This window comes from Oncorhynchus masou, unplaced genomic scaffold (assembly GCF_036934945.1).
Source record: "Oncorhynchus masou masou isolate Uvic2021 unplaced genomic scaffold, UVic_Omas_1.1 unplaced_scaffold_509, whole genome shotgun sequence".
Taxonomy (NCBI): Eukaryota; Metazoa; Chordata; class Actinopteri; order Salmoniformes; family Salmonidae; genus Oncorhynchus; species Oncorhynchus masou.
In genome coordinates, this window is record NW_027011492.1 from 236495 (window position 1) to 257332 (window position 20838).

At 46.2% G+C, this 20838-nt stretch overlaps 1 protein-coding gene across 2 annotated transcripts in view; it reads right to left on the reverse strand.

The window, feature by feature from the left end:
- The window catches only part of LOC135535749 (LIM domain only protein 3), a 111996-nt gene extending 109342 nt beyond the window's left edge, over window positions 1-2654 (reverse strand). The window contains exon 1 of one of the 2 annotated variants that reach the window (XM_064962174.1): window positions 2258-2654. Coding sequence is in view for 1 of the 2 variants with exons in the window: in XM_064962172.1 (XP_064818244.1) it covers window positions 665-722 (58 nt within the window). In the remaining variant the exon portion in view is untranslated. Of the gene's footprint in view, window positions 1-664; window positions 1052-2257 lie in introns of those variants that run through there. The other variant, XM_064962172.1, reaches the window with a different exon arrangement.
- Between the last annotated feature and the right edge of the window lie 18184 nt (window positions 2655-20838).

Genomic DNA, 20838 nt, shown 5'->3' on the forward strand with positions numbered 1-20838 from the left:
ACACCCAAATAACAACAACAATAACCGGAGGTAAAATGTTATCTGCTGCCTGACACGCCGAGGCGACGAGAGAGAGAGATAAACAGCAAAGAGCCAATTTGATTCCCCCAATTTGATTCCCCCTTTATTCAACCGCATCACTGCTGCGCGACACCGAGATGCTGTGACATTTTCACCCGGTTATCGGTTTAATTACGGTTGTCATGGCAGCAGAGTGCTCGGTAAAAGGCTGCTAAAGGAGAAATCCTTTTTTTGGTTGTTGATGCAGCTCACAACACGACGACAGAATAAAAAACACACACAGAGAACAGGAAGAGAAGAGAGAGAGATATTGGATGGTAAATTCGTAGCCTTCAAAACGATGTGTTACATTGTAAATGTATTTTTTGTAATGTTTTTTTTTCTTCTCCTATCAATCTCTATTGATTGATTAGATTAGATAGACTAAACAGTGAACAGGCAATTTTGCTGCAGCGCGGATAGATAGACTCCGCATGCAGGACGACTACATGATAATCAGACAGACTGAAACATTGTTTAACTTCTCGGCTCCGCGCATCACATAGAAACAACAATGAATAACGGCACAGAGCCACGCATTTACAAAACACAACCCAAACCTGGCCGCAGAACAATATAACGCAAAGAAACCTCTTTCTCTTACCGAAACTTTTCTCCCCTTTCTGCATTTGTTGACCCTCGTCGGGAGCCCGAACCACCATGCAACAAGAGATCAGTCCGAACCCAGAATCCAAAATTCACCCGCTGGATGGATTATCTCTCTATGGCCAAGTGAGCAATCAGCCAGCTGTATGCACGCACGTTCCGTTTTCTCACCGAGGGTGGCTATCTTTTGTTATGTGTAACAATCCCACCTCGTCCGCGCGCACAAACACAGAATGGGAAAAAGGAGCGAGATAGAGAGAGAGAATCACGGGTCCGCTATCACCCAGCGCCACACGGTGATGTAAAACCGCGTTTGTCACAACAGTGCTCGACTATGAAATGAAATCGTCCAGGCAGCACACAGCACACAGTCGCAGGGTGCTTGGCGAGTGACAGGCAGCGAACAAAATGACAGCAGATGACAAAGGCATATGCTTCCCCCTTCGCGGCGCCCTAATCTCCTAACATAAACCCATCGTGCTCTGCGTTCGTACTGCCAGTCTTCACCCCAGGGATCAGCAACTACATTCTGCCACAGGACGATGTTGTCTTGCGCGGATGATCAGGGAGCCGAAATATAATTACAAATCATTTGTAGACTGTAAAATGACCGCTAGAAAACCCAAAACAGATTAAATTATTTGTCAAAAAAATAAATAAATCAAACCTTACAATTGTATAGATCAGATATCTCTCTCTCTATTTTACATGAGAATACTTTGGAACAGATTTACACAATTAAAATTACTTGGAGCTGATTTGCTAGTGTTTTTTTGTGTGTCTTTTATGTCCAACAGTTGTTTAGAAAAATGTGATGAGAGGGGGAAATAAAAATCACTAACCGGGCCAAATTCGGCCCGCAGGCCGCCAGTTGGGGATCTCTGCTAAACCCTTTTTTTCTCAGCGGGATGTAGTTTTTCAGTGCACATACAGAACCCTACTAGTAATGAGAGTCTGAGGCTATTTCAGACCAGAATGACGAAGAGAATGCAGTGGCATCTATCCGACATATTTCATAAAGATTAATCAAATCAAATAAATCCCAAATGCCATTTTCTTTTTTTCACGTTGTTGACATTTCAGAATAATCGGTCCATATTACAACGGTCCTTCCATATGTCGATCTAAAAGAAAAATCTAGATTATTTTATTATCTTTTTAAAAAGGTAGACCACAATGGCCATCACCTAATTGGAAAGACACACCTGAAAAAAGGTGCCACATCTGAAATCCACAACATGGCTTTATAGTGATGAAATGTTACCAAAAAAAACAAACAAAAACAAAGATCATCAAGGAACAAACAAGATGATAACAGGTCATTACCGGATAGAGGCAGATCGTAATTTAATTAGACTAGAACAATATCAATCAGCTGATGTCACAAAGTGCTGTACAGAAACCCCCAGCCTAAAACCCCAAACAGAAAGCAATGCAGATGTAGAATCACGTTAAAATATAACTAAGAACAATGAAGAATCAGTAACTCACTTTCATCCGGGTGCGTCATCGACGGATATATATATATAATGTAAAAAGTGAATATAATCCAAATCTAATACGTTATTAAAATACTTCCTCCTCAACTCACCTTTCTAAAAGCCCCAGTTACGCAGAACAAACGGCTAACTTCAGTTCAGGCACCACCGTGCTTCAACACTCCAACTGTATATATATATATATATCCTCTCGTTTGCGTAAAGTTCACCAAACGGACGTGGCGACGCGACGGACTAGAGATTGGAGTGATGTTCAGCAGTCTTGAAATAATCAGGTCCTCATGGATCATCAGATCACGAACGAACCGAGAAGAGGCAGTTGGCTACAGACAACAAACAAACAAAACAAACAAAAAAAAGACTACAGGTGTTTGTCCACTGTATATCCGCTGCTTAGCGCCGAGCAGAGCTGCGTCGGTAGTCGAGGCTACATCAACTCCTCTCTGGCTGAGGGTCACTTCCCGCGCATCAGTGAGTGAGACTGAGAGGAGAAACATTGAAGCGTTGCTTTATTATCTTCAAAGCCCCAATCCCTCACCACCACCAGAGACAATCACACAACGACAACGATAAGGTCATTCATTCACTTATTACCGACTACTCGCAGAGTAACACGGGGGGGGGGACTGGACGCATGCGTGTGGGCGCGTGCTCCCCTCCCTCACTTTCCTCTCAAACATTATTTTAAAGCAGAGTAAAGGGGAGGCTTCTCCTCTCCCCCACACAGCGGAGTCCTGTTTTTACTGTATCTCTGTGACGTGTGATTATCTGTACAGTCCCAGATTGTGAAACAATCACAGAAAACAGTCCACGCGGCCAACACTCCTTCGGAGATTATCACGCGTAGGAAATTACAGTATGAAATGAAATGGGTGTATCAGCTCACTGAATGTGATTGAATGTGACCACTGAATGTGATTTATATCACAGCTAATGGAGTTGTAGGTTTAAACAGTATTTATAAACAAGCTATTTGTTAGTATTTATCATTATGCGTTATTGAAATCACCTCAATTGGTTCCACGCGTCCGTCGATGGTGAGGGGTGACGCTAGGTGAAGCCCGAGCAGAGCGATCACTATCCCATTTTTATAAACCGTGTGAATCAATCTCTGTCCATGTCAAGACATCCATACTAATTATATAGTATGTCCAATGCAATATGGCAGGTAGCCTAGTGGTTATTTTGGGCCAGTAACCGAGAGGTTGCTAGATTGGATCCCCCGAGCTGACAAGGTAAAAAATCTGTCTTTCTGCCCCTGAACAAGGCAGTTAACTCACTGTTTCTAGGCCGTCATTATAAATAATAATTTGTTCTTAATTAACTGACTTGCCTAGTTAAATAAAGGATAAAATAAATAGTGTGATATAGCAGACAGCCAGTGCACAAGAACAAGAGAGCTAAATTAAGATCTAAAGAAACGTTATCTAATGAGGAGGGTTTAGTTAATAATGTCTAACATACTAGATTATTCTCCTTTTCGCTATAATAAAGAACGTTACACACAGCCTCCAGACGAGGATTGATTGAAAAGTGGAAGTTCAAGTTCCCTTTAATAGAAATGACAGTTATAAAGGGGGAAATGGTCATATCAGAGGCCACACCACATAGAAACTGAAAACACGGGAGAGGGAGAGAGAGAGGTGAAGAAATAGAGATAAAGACAGAGAAAGAGGAGAGAGACAGGTGGATGAAGAGAGAGAACAAGATCGAGAGAGAGAGGTCGAGGGAGAGAGAAAGAGAGATAGAGGGAGAGAAAGACTCACACAGAGAAAGAAAAAGGGAGACAGAGAGACAGAGAAAGAGAGAGGGAGTGAGATACAGAGAAAGAAAGAAAGAGGTAGAGGTAGAGAGAAAGAGAGGGAGAGAGGTAGAGGTAGAGAGAGAGACACACAGAGAGACAGAGAGGGAGAGGGAGAGAGAGAGACACACACAGAGAAAGAGAGAGGGAGAGGTAGGGAGAGAGACACACACAGAGAAAGAGAGAGGGAGAGGTAGAGAGAGACACACACAGAGAAAGAGAGAGGGAGAGGTAGGGAGAGACACACACAGAAAGAGAGAGGGAGAGGTAGAGAGAGAGACACACAGAGAAAGAGAAATGGAGAGGGAGGTAGAGAGAGACACACACAGAGAAAGAGAAATGGAGAGGTAGGTAGAGAGAGAGACACACAGAGAGAGGGAGAGGTAGAGAGAGACACACAGAGAGAATGAGAGGGGAGAGGTAGGGAGAGAGACACAGAGAGAAAGAGAGAGACACAGAGAGAAAGCGAGAGGGAGAGGTAGGAGAAAGAGAGACACACAGAGAAAGAGAGAGGGAGAGGTAGAGAGAGAGACACACAGAGAGAAAGGAGAGGGAGAGGTAGACAGAGAGACACAGAGAGGGGGAGAGGTAGAGAGAGACACACAGAGAGAGAGAGAGACACAGAGACAGAGGTAGAGAGTGGAAGAGAGAGACACACAGAGACAGAGGTAGAGAGTGGAAGAGAGACACACACAGAGACAGAGGTAGAGAGTGGAAGAGAGAGACACACAGAGACAGAGGTAGAGAGACAGAGAAAGGGAGAGAGACACAGAGACAGAGGTAGAGAGAGAGAGGTAGACACACAGAGACACACAGAGAGAGAGAGGTAAGAGAGAGAGACACAGAGACAGAGGTAGAGAGTGAGAAAGAGAGACACACAGAGACAGAGGTAGAGAGACAGAGAAAGGTAGAGACACACAGAGACAGAGGTAGAGAGACAGAGAAAGGGAGAGACACACAGAGACAGAGGTAGAGAGAAAGAGAAAGGGAGAGACACACAGAGACAGAGGTAGAGAGACAGAGAAAGGGAGAGACACACAGAGACAGAGGTAGAGAGACAGAGAAAGGGAGAGACAGAGAAAGGGAGAGACACACAGAGACAGAGGTAGAGAGACAGAGAAAGGGAGAGACACAACAGAGACAGAGGTAGAGAGACAGAGAAAGGGAGAGACACACAGACAGAGGTAGAGAGTGGAAGAGAGAGACACACAGAGACAGAGGTAGAGAGTGGAAGAGAGAGACACACAGAGACAGAGGTAGAGAGTGGAAGAGAGAGACACACAGAGACAGAGGTAGAGAGACAGAGAAAGGGAGAGACACACAGAGACAGAGGTAGAGAGACAGAGAAAGAGAGAGACACACAGAGACAGAGGTAGAGAGACAGAGAAAGGTAGAGACACACAGAGACAGAGGTAGAGAGACAGAGAAAGAGAGAGACACACAGAGACAGAGGTAGAGAGACAGAGAAAGAGAGAGACACACAGAGACAGAGTTAGAAAGACAGAGAAAAGGGAGAGACACACAGAGACAGAGGTAGAGAGACAGAGAAAGGGAGAGACACAGAGACAGAGGTAGAGAGACAGAGAAAGGGAGAGACACACAGAGACAGAGGTAGAGAGACAGAGAAAGGGAGAGACACACAGAGACAGAGTTAGAGAGACAGAGAAAAGGGAGAGACACACAGAGACAGAGGTAGAGAGACAGAGAAAGGGAGAGACACAGAGACAGAGGTAGAGAGACAGAGAAAGGGAGAGACACACAGAGACAGAGAAAGGGAGAGACACACAGAGACAGAGGTAGAGAGACAGAGAAAGAGAGAGACACAGAGACAGAGGTAGAGAGACAGAGAAAGGGAGACACACAGAGACAGAGGTAGAGAGACAGAGAAAGGGAGAGACACAGAGACAGAGGTAGAGAGACAGAGAAAGGGAGAGACACAGAGACAGAGGTAGAGAGACAGAGAAAGGGAGAGACACACAGAGACAGAGGTAGAGAGACAGAGAAAGAGAGAGAGAGAGACAGAGAAAGAGAAAGGGAGAGACACAGAGACAGAGGTAGAGAGAAAGAGAAAGGGAGAGACACACAGAGACAGAGGTAGAGAGACAGAGAAAGAGAGAGAGAGAGAGACAGAGACAGAGAAAGGGAGAGACACAACAGAGGTAGAGGTGGAGAAGTCAACATGCAGGGGCACGCCAGTCATGCTCAGTCTACAGTCTACTTCCCAAATGGCACCCTATTCCCTATGGTGCACACTACCAGTGACCAGGGCCCTCGTAGTGGAACGGGGATAGGAGGCTGTTTGGGATGCACCCTAAAAGGCTGGTCGGTAATGAGACGGTCATAAAAACTCCTCAGTAGTTAAAGTGACGGGGATGCATTAAAACTGACAGGGTATTACCTGCCTATAATTACCTTTTGTCATGGATTGAATTATTTCAAAGCGGTCCTATCTTCATAATCAGCCAATTTAAAGCGGGGAGTCGTTTTAGTCCATCCGTGTAAGAGGGTTGAAGGAAAAATATGAAGAGAGAGAGAAAGAGAGAGAAAGAAAAAAAGAGAGAGAGTTGAGAGGGAGATAGATGGAGAGTGAGTGAGAGCGAGAAATATTGAGAGAGATGAAGAGAGAAAGAGAGAGAGACCGATGGAGAGAGAAGGAGAGAGAAAGAGAGAGACCAATGGAGAGAGAAAGAGAGAGAGAGATGGAGAGAGAAAGAGAGGAGAGATGGAGAGAGAGAAGAGAGAGATGGAGAGAGAAAGAGAGAGAGACCGATGGAGAGAGAAAGAGAGAGAGAGAGATGGAGAGAGAAAGAGAGAGAGGTGGAGAGGGAGATAGATGGAGAGTGAGTGAGAGAGAGAGAAATATTGAGAGATACGGAGAGAGAAAGAGAGAGACAGAGATGAAGACAGAACACAACCACCTATTGCTCTCATTGTAGCACGTCCCCACCTCCCCTCCTTCATCCGCTGCATAATCACGTCAATTATTCGCTCAGAATATCAAGGAATATGATGAGAGACAAAATGGCATCACATATACAAAGAAGAGAGATCTTGACAGACGTTACATTGTTATGGGATGACAGGGGGTTATGTGGGGAAAGTAGCCCCTAATCCGGTGAAAAACGGTGTCGCGCCAAATCTCTCTGCCGAGACACACATCTTTACAAAACGGACATCATCGACTCGAATAACGTGCGTGTTATTTCCTAGCCTCCACAAACCCGTCTCTCTCTCTCTCTCTCACTCTATCGCTCTCTCTTACACACACACACACACACACACACACACACACACACACACACACACACACACACACACACACACACACACACACACACACACACACACACACACACACACACACACACCCTCCAGTGGTGAAATATAACGGCGGCAGCAGAGAGGCACGAAAGCCCACCCGTCCAACCGGGAAGCGTTACAGCAGCCTGGGATACAGATGCTCTTTCTGCCGCGACTGAATGAGGAGCACGATTACCGCGCTACGGAGAGGAAATCTTTTCACCGGGAGGATTAAAGTAAAACGATATTTTTCCCCGGTGCTCTTACCATCAGCTTAACTGTCCTGTTAATATCCTACAAACCCATTGATTTCCAGCGACGGCATTAACGTAAGCCTTAACTCCAACCATCTCCACCTGCTGTATAAATCTCGGACATGCAGCAGTGACTACTGCCCCCCACCCAACCCAACACCCCCACCACACAACAACAGAAACCACCTACCTTCTTTCAGAGTGATGCTCATGCGTAAAAAAATTATTACCAGTCGAAGGTTGGCAGTTTAATCTCTTGCCTGTTTTCTGTTGAGTGTTACATTGAAAACAAACGTGTTCACTATTTGTATAGTCCTTTATACTTAGCCTGTTCTGTTAAAAGGCTGAGTGCGTGAGTAAGAAGTAGCGCAAAAAAAAACACTGTAGCCTACAAGGGAAAAAGTTGTCCTTGATGCTGCGAGTTGTTGGCACAATTGTAGCCAATAGCCGCCCCTCTTTTCACAGCGGCTTGGATGAAAAAGCACCACCTGTCTCAACTCAACTCCCTCCCGCTCTCTCTCCCCCTATCTCTGTCGTCCTCCTTGGTCTCTCTCTCTCTCTCTGTCGTCCTCCCTGGTCTCTCTCTCTCTGTCGTCCTCCCTGGTCTCTCTCTCTCTGTCGTCCTCCTTGGTCTCTCTCTCTCTCTCTCTGTCGTCTCTCTCTCTGTCGTCCCTGGTCTCTCTCTCTCTGTCGTCCTCCCTGGTCTCTCTCTCTGTCGTCTTCCCTGGTCTCACTCTCTGTCTCCACGGTTCTTCTATTCCCTCTCTCTTCCTTCCCTGGTAGTTTCTCCCTCTCTCTTCCTTTTTCCTGGTAGTTTCCTCCCTCTCTCTCCTTTCCTTCCTCCCTGATAGTTTCCTCCCTCTCTCTTCCTTTCCTTCCTCCCCTGGTAGTTTCCTCCCATCTCTTCCTTTCCTTCCTCCCCTGGTAGTTTCCTCCCTCTCTCTCCTTTCCTTCCTCCCCTGGTAGTTTCCTTCTGTCTTCCTTTCCTTCCTCCCCTGATAGTTTCCTCCCTCTCTCTTCCTTTCCTTCCTCCCCTGATAGTTTCCTCCCTCTCTCTTCCTTTCCTTCCTCCCCTGGTAGTTTCCTCCCTCTCTCTTCCTTTCCTTCCTCCCCTGATAGTTTCCTCCCTCTCTCTCCTTTCCTTCCTCCCCTGATAGTTTCCTCCCTCTCTCTTCCTTTCCTTCCTCCCCTGGTAGTTTCCTCCCCCTCTCTTCCTTTCCTTCCTCCCCTGATAGTTTCCTCCCTCTCTCTTCCTTTCCTTCCTCCCCTGGTAGTTTCTCCCTCTCTCTTCCTTTCCTTCCTCCCCTGGTAGTTTCCTCCTCTCTCTTCCTTTCCTTCCTCCCCTGATAGTTTCCTCCCTCTCTCTTCCTTTCCTTCCTCCCCTGATAGTTTCCTCCACTCTCTCTTCCTTTCCTTCCTCCCCTGATAGTTTCCTCCCTCTCTCTTCCTTTCCTTCCTCCCCTGAGTTCCCTCCCTCCTCTTCCTTTCCTTCCTCCCCTGATAGTTTCCTCCCTCTCTCTTCCTTTCCTTCCTCCCCTGGTAGTTTCCTCCCGGTAGTTTCTCCCTCTCTTCCTTTCCTTCCTCCCTGGTAGTTTCCTCCCTCTCTCTTCCTTTCCTTCCTCCCCTGATAGTTTCCTCCCCCTCTCTCTTCCTTTCCTTCCTCCCCTGGTAGTTTCCTCCTCTCTCTTCCTTTCCTTCCTCCCCTGGATTTCAGATGCTCTTCCTTTCCTTCCTCCCCTGATAGTTTCCTCCCTCTCTCCCTTTCCTTCCTCCCCTGGCTACGTTTCCTCCCTCTTTTCCTTTCCTTCCTCCCCTGGTAGGATCCTCCCTCTAAAACCTTTCCTTCCTCCCCTGATAGTTTTCCCTCTCCTTCCTTTCCTTCCTCCCCTGGTAGCTCCCTTCTCTTCCTTTCAGCCTCCCCTGAACCTCCCTCCTGTTAATATCCTTCAAACCCATAGTTTCCTCCAGCCTTCATCCTTCCTCCCCTGAAGTTTCCTCCTCTCTCTTCCTCCTCCTCCCCTGATAGTTTCCTCCCTCTCTCTTCCTTTCCTTCCTCCCCTGATGTTTCCTCCCCTCTCTCTTCCTTTCCTTCCTCCCCTGGTAGTTTCCTCCCTCTCTCTTCCTTTCCTTCCTCCCCTGGTAGTTTCCTCCCTCTCTCTTCCTTTCCTTCCTCCCCTGATAGTTTCCTCCCTCTCTCTTCCTTTTTCCTCCCCTGGTAGTTTCCCCCTCTTCCTTTTCTGGCGTGTTACATTGAAAACAAACGTTTCCTTCCTCTCTCTTTGATAGTTTCCTTTATACCTTCCTCCCCTGGTAGTTTCCTCCTGTTTCTGTTAATAGTTTCCTCCCTCTCTCTTCCTTTCCTTCCTCCCCTGTAGTTTCCTCCCTCTCTCTTCAGTTTCCTCCTCTCTCCCTTTCCTTCCTCCCTGGTAGTTTCCTCCCTCTCTTTCCTTTCCTTCCTCCCCTGGTAGTTTCCTCCCTCTCTCTTCCTTTCCTTCCTCCCCTGATAGTTTCCCCTCTCTCTTCCTTTCCTTCCTCCCCTGGTAGTTTCCTCCCTCTCTCTTCCCCTTCCTCCCCTGATAGTTTCCTCCCTGTCTCTCCTTTCCTTCCTCCCCTGGTAGTCTCCCTCTCTCTTCCTTTCCTCCTCCCCTGGTAGTTTCCTCCCTCTCTTCCTCTCCTCCCCTGGTAGTTTCTCCCTCTCTCTCCTTTCCTTCCTCCCCTGATAGTTTCCTCCCTCTCTCTTCCTTTCCTCCCATCCCTCTCTCTTCCTTTCCTTCCTCCCCTGGTAGTTTCTCCCTCTCTCTCCTTTCCTTCCTCCCTGGTAGTTTCCTCCCTCTCTCTGACCTTCCTCCCCTGATAGTTTCTCCCTCTCTCTTCTTTCCTTCCTCCCCTGGTAGTTTCCTCCTCTCTCTTCCTTTCCTTCCTCCCCTGGTAGTTCCTCTCTCTTCCTTTCCTTCCTCCCCTGATAGTTTCCTCCCTCTCTCTTCCTTTCCTTCCTCCCCTGGTAGTTTCCTCCCTCTCTTTCCTTTCCTTCCTCCCCTGATAGTTTCCTCCCTCTCTCTTCCTTTCCTTCCTCCCCTGGTAGTTTCCTCCCTCTCTCTTCCTTTCCTCCCTGGTAGTTTCCTCCCTCTCTCTTCCTTTCCTTCCTCCCCTGATAGTTTCCTCCCTCTCTCTTCCTTTCCTTCCTCCCCTGGTCCTGGTAAAGAACCTTCCTCCCCTGGTAGGGTAGTTTCCTCCCTCTCTCTTCCTTTCCTTCCTCCCCTGGTAGTTTCCTCCCTCTCTCTTCCTTTCCTTCCTCCCCTGGTAGTTTCCTCCCTCTCTCTTCCTTTCCTGTTAATTTCTTCCCTCTTTCCTTTCCTTCCTTCCCTGGTAGTTTTGAAAAACAGAAGACGTGATCCGGAGAGTGTCTACCAGCTCTTATTGAAGCAGCTCGTGCCTCCTCTCTTCCCGCCTCTCGCTGGTCCCTAGTTAGCAACACAGTCCTCACAGCTCCCTCCTCTCCTCCTCCAAGAAGCTGACAGGCAGCACCGTCAGGGAAGGCTGCAGCCAGGCATCACATGTTGCTGTAATAGACCTCATTAAGCTCTACTTACAGATGTTCTCTTAACATAATTGATCTGCAGAGCGGGTTGAGAGGATGGTAACCTATTCCCCAGCCCCCAATTATGGCGCCGGTAATTAGATCCCCAATCTCCCTGTTTCGTTTCTCCACATTCATCCTTCTAACATTCTCCCAAATATCAAAGTAGCTCTTTCTCTCAAAGCGAACCCCTCCTACCTTCCCTCCACACCCCTGACGCCACCACCATCCATCCACCTCCTCCTCCTCCCTCCTTTCCTCATCCTCCCATCCACTCGCTAGACTCAGAGTCCTCTGACAGTATTGACAGTTAGATGTACTAACCTTTGTAGTGAAGCCAGGCTTAGTAGTTCACTCACTCCCATTGACAGAGCTCGAATTTCTTTCCTCTCTCTCCCTCTGCTGAAATATCCTGGGAAAGAACCAGGGATAGAGACAGAGAGTGAGAGAGAGAGAGAGAGAGAGAGAGAGAGAGAGAGAGAGAGAGAGAGAGAGAGAGAGAGAAGAGAGAGACAGAGAGAGTGTGAGAGAGAGAGAGAGAGAGAGAGAGAGAGGAGGACAGATGAAGAGAAGGGAGGAGAAAGGGAGAAAAAAGCCTCTAAGTTTGTGATTTTGATAAAAGGTTGATAATGTCTGTCAGGGGAGGATCTTTTTGTCTTTTATCTTTAATAATTCCTCTGATGGCAACTTTTAGGAACTGGAAAAGGAAATGAGGACAGAGAGGAGAGGGAAGGGGTGGTGCTTAGAGCCCAGAGAGGAGAGGAGGACAGAGAGGAGAGGGAAGGGGTGGTGCTTAGAGCCCAGAGAGGAGGACAGAGAGGAGAGGGAAGGGGTGGTGCTTAGAGCCCAGAGAGGAGGACAGAGAGGAGAGGGAAGGGGTGGTGCTTGGAGCCCAGAGAGGAGAGGGAAGGAAGGGGTGGTGCTTAGAGCCCAGAGAGGAGGACAGAGAGGAGAGGAAGGGGTGGTGCTTAGAGCCCAGAGAGGAGGACAGAGAGGAGAGGGAAGGGGTGGTGGTTGGAGCCCAGAGAGGAGGACAGAGAGGAGAGGGAAGGGGTGGTGCTTGGAGCCCAGAGAGGAGGACAGAGAGGAGAGGGAAGGGGTGGTGCTTGGAGCCCAGAGAGGAGGACAGAGAGGAGAGGGAAGGGGTGGTGGTTGGAGCCCAGAGAGGAGGACAGAGAGGAGAGGGAAGGGGTGGTGCTTGGAGCCCAGAGAGGAGAGGGAAGGGGTGGTGCATAGAGCCCAGAGAGAGGACAGAGAGGAGAGGGAAGGGGTGGTGGTTGGAGCCCAGAGAGGAGGACAGAGAGGAGAGGGAAGGGGTGGTGGTTGGAGCCCAGAGAGGAGGACAGAGAGGAGAGGGAAGGGGTGGTGGTTGGAGCCCAGAGAGGAGGACAGAGAGGAGTGATGGCGGTGAAGCGTCTTTTATAATGCCAATCAGAGCCACTCCTAGGCGTGTCCCAAATGACAGCCTGTTCCCTTTTTAGTGCACTACTTTTGACCAAGACCCAGAGAGGACATATGGTGCCGTTTGGAATGAAGCCCTGTCACGAGGCTAATAAGCCTCCATGCTACAACCAAAAAGCACTCTGAGAAAGCACTGTGGGAGATGGTAATGTCACACTTTCTTCAGCACTTTAAAGAGGACGCATTTATTCCAATGTCATATAGTATCTAGGATGGGGTGGTGGTTCAGCCCAGATATATCTTCTTCTCTAAACGGACTATGTTGGGTGGTTCAGTCCAGTTATATCTTCTTCTCTAAATGGACTATGTTGGGTGGTTCAGTCCAGATATATCTTCTTCTCTAAACGGACTATGTTGGGTGGTTCAGCCCAGTTATTCTTATTCTTCTCTAAACGGACTATGTTGGGTGGTTCAGTCCAGATATTTCTTCTTCTTCTCTAAACGGACTATGTTGGGTGGTTCAGTCCAGTTATATCTTCTTCTCTAAACGGACTATGTTGGGTGGTTCAGTCCAGATATTTCTTCTTCTTCTCTAAACGGACTATGTTGGGTGGTTCAGTCCAGATATATCTTCTTCTTCTTCTCTAAACGGACTATGTTGGGTGGTTCAGTCCAGATATATCTTCTTCTTCTTCTCTAAACGGACTATGTTGGGTGGTTCAGCTCAGTTATATCTTCTTCTTCTTCTCTAAACGGACTATGTTGGGTGGTTCAGTCCAGATATATCTTCTTCTTCTTCTCTAAACGGACTATGTTGGGTGGTTCAGTCCAGATATATCTTCTTCTTCTTCTCTAAACGGACTATGTTGGGTGGTTCAGTCCAGTTATATCTTCTTCTTCTAAACGGACTATGTTGGGTGGTTCAGTCCAGTTATATCTTCTTCTTCTAAATGGACTATGTTGGGTGGTTCAGTCCAGATATATCTTCTTCTAAACGGACTATGTTGGGTGGTTCAGTCCAGATATATCTTCTTCTTCTAAACGGACTATGTTGGGTGGTTCAGTCCAGTTATATCTTCTTCTTCTCTAAACGGACTATGTTGGGTGGTTCAGCCCAGTTATATCTTCTTCTTCTCTAAACGGACTATGTTGGGTGGTTCAGTCCAGATATATCTTCTTCTTCTTCTAAACGGACTATGTTGGGTGGTTCAGTCCAGATATATCTTCTTCTCTAAGCGGACTATGTTGGGTGGTTCAGCCCAGTTATATCTTCTTCTTCTTCTCTAAACGGACTATGTTGGGTGGTTCAGTCCAGATATATCTTCTTCTTCTCTAAACGGACTATGTTGGGTGGTTCAGCCCAGATATATCTTCTTCTTCTTCTAAACGGACTATGTTGGGTGGTTCAGTCCAGTTATATCTTCTTCTTCTTCTCTAAACGGACTATGTTGGGTGGTTCAGTCCAGTTATATCTTCTTCTTCTAAAACGGACTATGTTGGGTGGTTCAGTCCAGATATATCTTCTTCTCTAAACGGACTATGTTGGGTGGTTCAGTCCAGTTATATCTTCTTCTTCTCTAAACGGACTATGTTGGGTGGTTCAGTCCAGTTATATCTTCTTCTTCTCTAAACGGACTATGTTGGGTGGTTCAGTCCAGATATATCTTCTTCTTCTCTAAACGGACTATGTTGGGTGGTTCAGTCCAGTTATATCTTCTTCTTCTTCTCTAAACGGACTATGTTGGGTGGTTCAGTCCAGATATATCTTCTTCTTCTTCTCTAAACGGACTATGTTGGGTGGTTCAGTCCAGATATATCTTCTTCTTCTCTAAACGGACTATGTTGGGTGGTTCAGCCCAGTTATATCTTCTTCTTCTTCTCTAAATGGACTATGTTGGGTGGTTCAGTCCAGTTATATCTTCTTCTTCTTCTCTAAACGGACTATGTTGGGTGGTTCAGTCCAGATATATCTTCTTCTTCTTCTCTAAACGGACTATGTTGGGTGGTTCAGTCCAGTTATATCTTCTTCTTCTTCTCTAAACGGACTATGTTGGGTGGTTCAGTCCAGTTATATCTTCTTCTTCTTCTCTAAACGGACTATGTTGGGTGGTTCAGTCCAGTTATATCTTCTTCTTCTTCTCTAAACGGACTATGTTGGGTGGTTCAGTCCAGATATATCTTCTTCTCTAAACGGACTATGTTGGGTGGTTCAGTCCAGATATATCTTCTTCTTCTCTAAACGGACCATGTTGGGTGGTTCAGTCCAGATATATCTTCTTCTTCTTCTCTAAACGGACTATGTTGGGTGGTTCAGTCCAGTTATATCTTCTTCTTCTTCTCTAAACGGACTATGTTGGGTGGTTCAGTCCAGTTATATCTTCTTCTTCTTCTAAACGGACTATGTTGGGTGGTTCAGTCCAGATATATCTTCTTCTCTAAACGGACTATGTTGGGTGGTTCAGTCAGTTATATCTTCTTCTTCTTCTCTAAACGGACTATGTTGGGTGGTTCAGTCCAGATATATCTTCTTCTTGTCAAACGGACTATGTTGGGTGGTTCAGTCCAGATATATCTTCTTCTTCTTCTCTAAACGGACTATGTTGGGTGGTTCAGTCCAGTATATCTTCTTCTTCTTCTCTAAGCGGACTATGTTGGGTGGTTCAGTCCAGTTATATCTTCTTCTTCTTCTCTAAACGGACCATGTTGGGTGGTTCAGTCCAGATATATCTTCTTCTTCTTCTCTAAACGGACCATGTTGGGTGGTTCAGCCCAGTTATATCTTCTTCTTCTCTAAACGGACTATGTTGGGTGGTTCAGTCCAGATATATCTTCTTCTTCTTCTCTAAATGGACTATGTTGGGTGGTTCAGCTCAGTTATATCTTCTTCTTCTTCTCTAAACGGACTATGTTGGGTGGTTCAGTCCAGTTATATCTTCTTCTATCAAACAGGACCATGTTGGGTGGTTCAGTCCAGTTATATCTTCTTCTTAAACGGACTATGTTGGGTGGTTCAGTCCAGTTATATCTTCTTCTCTTTAAACGGACTATGTTGGGTGGTTCAGTCCAGTTATATCTTCTTCTTCTAAACGGACTATGTTGGGTGGTTCAGTCCAGTTATATCTTCTTCTTCTTCTAAACGGACTATGTTGGGTGGTTCAGTCCAGTTATATCTTCTTCTTCTTCTCTAAACGGACCATGTTGGGTGGTTCAGTCCAGATATATCTTCTTCTTCTAAATGGACTATGTTGGGTGGTTCAGTCCAGTTATATCTTCTTCTTCTTCTAAATGGACCATGTTGGGTGGTTCAGTTAATTCATATCTTCTTCTTCTCTAAACGGACCATGTTGGGTGGTTCAGTCCAGATATATCTGGTTCTTCTCTAAACGGACTATGTTGGGTGGTTCAGTCCAGTCATATCTTCTTCTTCTTCTCTAAACGGACTATGTTGGGTGGTTCAGTCCAGTTATATCTTCTTCTTCTTCTCTAAACGGACCATGTTGGGTGGTTCAGTCCAGTTATATCTTCTTCTTCTCTAAACGGACTATGTTGGGTGGTTCAGTCCAGTTATATCTTCTTCTTCTTCTCTAAATAGGACTATGTTGGGTGGTTCAGTCCAGTTATATCTTCTTCTTCTTCTCTAAACGGACCATGTTGGGTGGTTCAGTCCAGTTATATCTTCTTCTTCTCTAAACGGACTATGTTGGGTGGTTCAGTCCAGTTATATCTTCTTCTTCTTCTCTAAACGGACTATGTTGGGTGGTTCAGACCAGTTATATCTTCTTCTTCTTCTCTAAACGGACTATGTTGGGTGGTTCAGTCCAGTTATATCTTCTTCTTCTCTAAACGGACTATGTTGGGTGGTTCAGTTAATTAATTTCTTCTTCTTCTCTAAACGGACTATGTTGGGTGGTTCAGTCCAGTTATATCTTCTTCTTCTTCTCTAAACGGACTATGTTGGGTGGTTCAGTCCAGTTATATCTTCTTCTTCTTCTCTAAACGGACTATGTTGGGTGGTTCAGCCCAGTTATATCTTCTTCTTCTTCTCTAAACGGACTATGTTGGGTGGTTCAGAGCAGTTATATCTTCTTCTTCTTCTCTAAACGGACTATGTTGGGTGGTTCAGTCCAGATATATCTTCTTCTTCTCAGGCTTTTTGGGTGAGTAACCAGGCAACTGTCAGTTAAGAACAAATTCATTTTCCAGACACCCTCATCTTCCATTCTTCTCTCAGAGCTGCTATGTTGACACCATGGTTCAGTTTTACCAGTTATTTGATCTTCTCTTCCGGTTACTAGTCCAACAGTCTAAACACTAGAGTCCCACCTGCCTGGTTGGGTGGTTGAGTCCAGTTATATCTTCTTCTTCTCTAAACAGACTATGTTGTTGGTTCAGTTAATTAATTTCTTCTTCTTCTCTAAACGGACCATGTTGGGTGGTTCAGTTAATTAATTTCTTCTTCTTCTCTAAACGGACTATGTTGGGTGGTTCAGTCCAGTTATATCTTCTTCTTCTTCTCTAAACGGACCATGTTGGGTGGTTCAGTTCCATTACTGTTCTTCTTCTTCTTCTCTAAACGGACCATGTTGGGTGGTTCAGTCCAGTTATATCTTCTTCTCTAAACGGACCATGTTGGGTGGTTCAGTCCAGTTATATCTTCTTCTTCTCTAAACGGACCATGTTGGGTGAATCAATGTGTTCCATGTCTGTATTCTATCACAATCAAAGACCTGCCACACACAGTGAGCCTGACTGTCTGTCTTGTTGGAGGAGGACTCAGAATGCTATCGATCTTCCACCGACTGTTGAAGCTTCAGAGCTGCAATTTAAACAATTCCTCCATTACTAGATCTCAGAGGGACCATCTCACCATATATATGGTCTCAGACCATGATGAATATCCCACAGTCTATCAGTGTAGTACCGGGGTAATATCTATATAAACTGCAGTTTTGAATATATACAGTATAATACATTAGTCTCAGAGGTGTACATGTGGGTGTACATAGTCCATTACATAGTCTCAGTGTGCTAAAGTGTACATATCTGTATTAGTGGGTGTACATAGTGAGTGTACATATCTGTCCATTAGTGGGTCTACATAGTGCTATGTCCATATCTGTCCATAGTGGTGTATAGTGGGTGTCCCACATCTCCAAACATGTCTCAGAGTGCTAGTGGGTCCCACATAGTCCATTACTGTCTCAGAGTGCATAGTGGGTGTGCATAGTCTGTCCATTAGTGGGTGTCAGAGTGGGTGTACATATCTGTACATAGTGGGTGTACATAGTGGGTGTATCACCATCTCAGCATGTTGTCTCAGAGTTGTCAGTAAACAGGTCAGCGATCTCTCCATTACAGTGTCTTCATCCCTCTGAGTCCCACATGTGTCTGTAAGGGTAGTCTATGTGTTTGTTTCCTAGATGTCCTCCATTATTGGCCTCAGAGCTGCTAATGAGCCACACCATCTCCTCCATTACTGTCTCAGAGCTGCTAATGAGTCCCACCATCTCCTCCATTACTGTCTCAGAGCTGCTAATGAATCACACCATCTCCTCCATTACTGTCTCAGAGCTGCTACTGAGCCCACCATCTCCTCCATTACTGTCTGGGAGCTGCTAATGAATCCCACCATCTCCTCCATTACTGTCTCAGAGCTGCTACTGAGTCCCACCATCTCCTCCATTACTGCCTCAGAGCTGCTAATGAGTCCCACCATCTCCTCCATTACTGTCTCAGAGCTGCTAATGAGTCCCACCATCTCCTCCATTACTGTCTCAGAGCTGCTAATGAGTCCCACCATCTCCTCCATTACTGTCTCAGAGCTGCTAATGAGTCCCACCATCTCCTCCATTACTGTCTCAGAGCTGCTAATGAGTCCCACCATCTCCTCCATTACTGTCTCAGAGCTGCTAATGAGTCCCACCATCTCCTCCATTACTGTCTCAGAGCTGCTAATGAGTCCCACCATCTCCTCCATTACTGTCTCAGAGCTGCTGAGTCCCACCATCTCCTCCATTACTGTCTCAGAGCTGCTAATGAGTCCCACCATCTCCTCCATTACTGTCTCAGAGCTGCTGAGTCCCACCATCTCCATTACTGTCTCAGAGCTGCTACTGAGTCCCACCATCTCCTCCATTACTGTCTCAGAGCTGCTAATGAGTCCCACCATCTCCTCCATTACTGTCTCAGAGCTGCTAATGAGTCCCACCATCTCCTCCATTACTGTCTCAGAGCTGCTAATGAGTCCCACCATCTCCTCCATTACTGTCTCAGAGCTGCTAATGTGTCCCACCATCTCCTCCATTACTGTCTCAGAGCTGCTAATGAGTCCCACCATCTCCTCCATTACTGTCTCAGAGCTGCTAATGAGTCCCACCATCTCCTCCATTACTGTCTCAGAGCTGCTGAGTCCCATCATCTCCTCCATTACTGTCTCAGAGCTGCTACTGAGTCCCACCATCTCCTCCATTACTGTCTCAGAGCTGCTAATGAGTCCCATCATCTCCTCCATTACTGTCTCAGAGCTGCTAATGAGTCCCACCATCTCCTCCATTACTGTCTCAGAGCTGCTAATGAGTCCCACCATCTCCTCCATTACTGTCTCAGAGCTGCTAATGAGTCCCACCATCTCCTCCATTACTGTCTCAGAGCTGCTAATGAATCCCACCATCTCCTCCATTACTGTCTCAGAGCTGCTAATGAGCCACACCATCTCCTCCATTACTGTCTCAGAGCTGCTAATGAGTCCCACCATCTCCTCCATTACTGTCTCAGAGCTGCTAATGAGTCCCACCATCTCCTCCATTACTGTCTCAGAGCTGCTAATGAGTCCCACCATCTCCTCCATTACTGTCTCAGAGCTGCTAATGAGTCCCACCATCTCCATTACTGTCTCAGAGCTGCTGAGTCCCACCATCTCCTCCATTACTGCCTCAGAGCTGCTAATGAGTCCCACCATCTCCATTACTGTCTCAGAGCTGCTAATGAGTCCCACCATCTCCTCCATTACTGTCTCAGAGCTGCTAATGAGTCCCACCATCTCCTCCATTACTGCCTCAGAGCTGCTAATGAGTCCCACCATCTCCTCCATTACTGTCTCAGAGCTGCTAATGAGTCCCACCATCTCCTCCATTACTGTCTCAGAGCTGCTAATGAGTCCCACCATCTCCTCCATTACTGCCTCAGAGCTGCTAATGAGTCCCACCATCTCCTCCATTACTGTCTCAGAGCTGCTACTGAGTCCCACCATCTCCTCCATTACTGTCTCAGAGCTGCTGAGTCCCACCATCTCCTCCATTACTGTCTCAGAGCTGCTACTGAGTCCCACCATCTCCTCCATCACTGTCTCAGAGCTGCTAATGAGTCCCACCATCTCCTCCATTACTGCCTCAGAGCTGCTAATGAATCCCACCATCTCCTCCATTACTGTCTCAGAGCTGCTAATGAATCCCACCATCTCCTCCATTACTGCCTCAGAGCTGCTAATGAATCCCACCATCTCCTCCATTACTGTATCAGAGCTGCTAATGAATCCCACCATCTCCTCCATTATTGCCTTGTACAGAGCTGCTAATGAATCCCACCATCTCCTCCATTACTGTCTCAGAGCTTGCTAATGAGTCCCACCATCTCCTCCATTACTGCAGATTTTTGTATGAGAGTCCTAATTGTCATGTGTTCCACTTTACAGCTCCTTTCCCTATGACTCCAGCAGGTATCTCCTCACTACTTTCTATGGCTGTACAGTATTGTATTGTATTGTATTGTACAGTATTGTATTGTATTGTATTGTATTGTATTTGTATTGTATTGTATTGTACAGTATTGATTGTAGCTTGGATGAAAAGTAACTTGTGCCCATTGTAAACAGCCAGCTCCTCAGTCTCAGTTGCTAATATATGCATATTATTTGTAGGAATGGATAGAAAACACCCTGAAGTTTCTAAAACTGTTTGAATTATGTATTTGAGTATAACAGAACTCATATTGCTGGCAAAAACCAGAGAAATACCACTTCCTGTTTGTATTTTTTTTCTGGGGGTGGCAGATTTTCAACCAAGCTCTCATTGAAATTACAGAGAGATATGGATGAGTTTTCACTTCCTACACCTTCCACTAGATGTCAGCAGTCAATAGAACTTTGTCTGATGACTCTAATGTGAAGGGGGGGTCGAATGAGACAGGAAATAGTCACCTCTGCCACGAGTTGACCATGCTTTCACTATGCGCGTTCACAGGGAAAGGACCTGCGTTCCATCGCTCATCTGAAGTCATTCTAATTCTCCGGTTGGAACGTTATTCAAGATATATGTAAACAACATTCTAAAGATTGATTCAGTA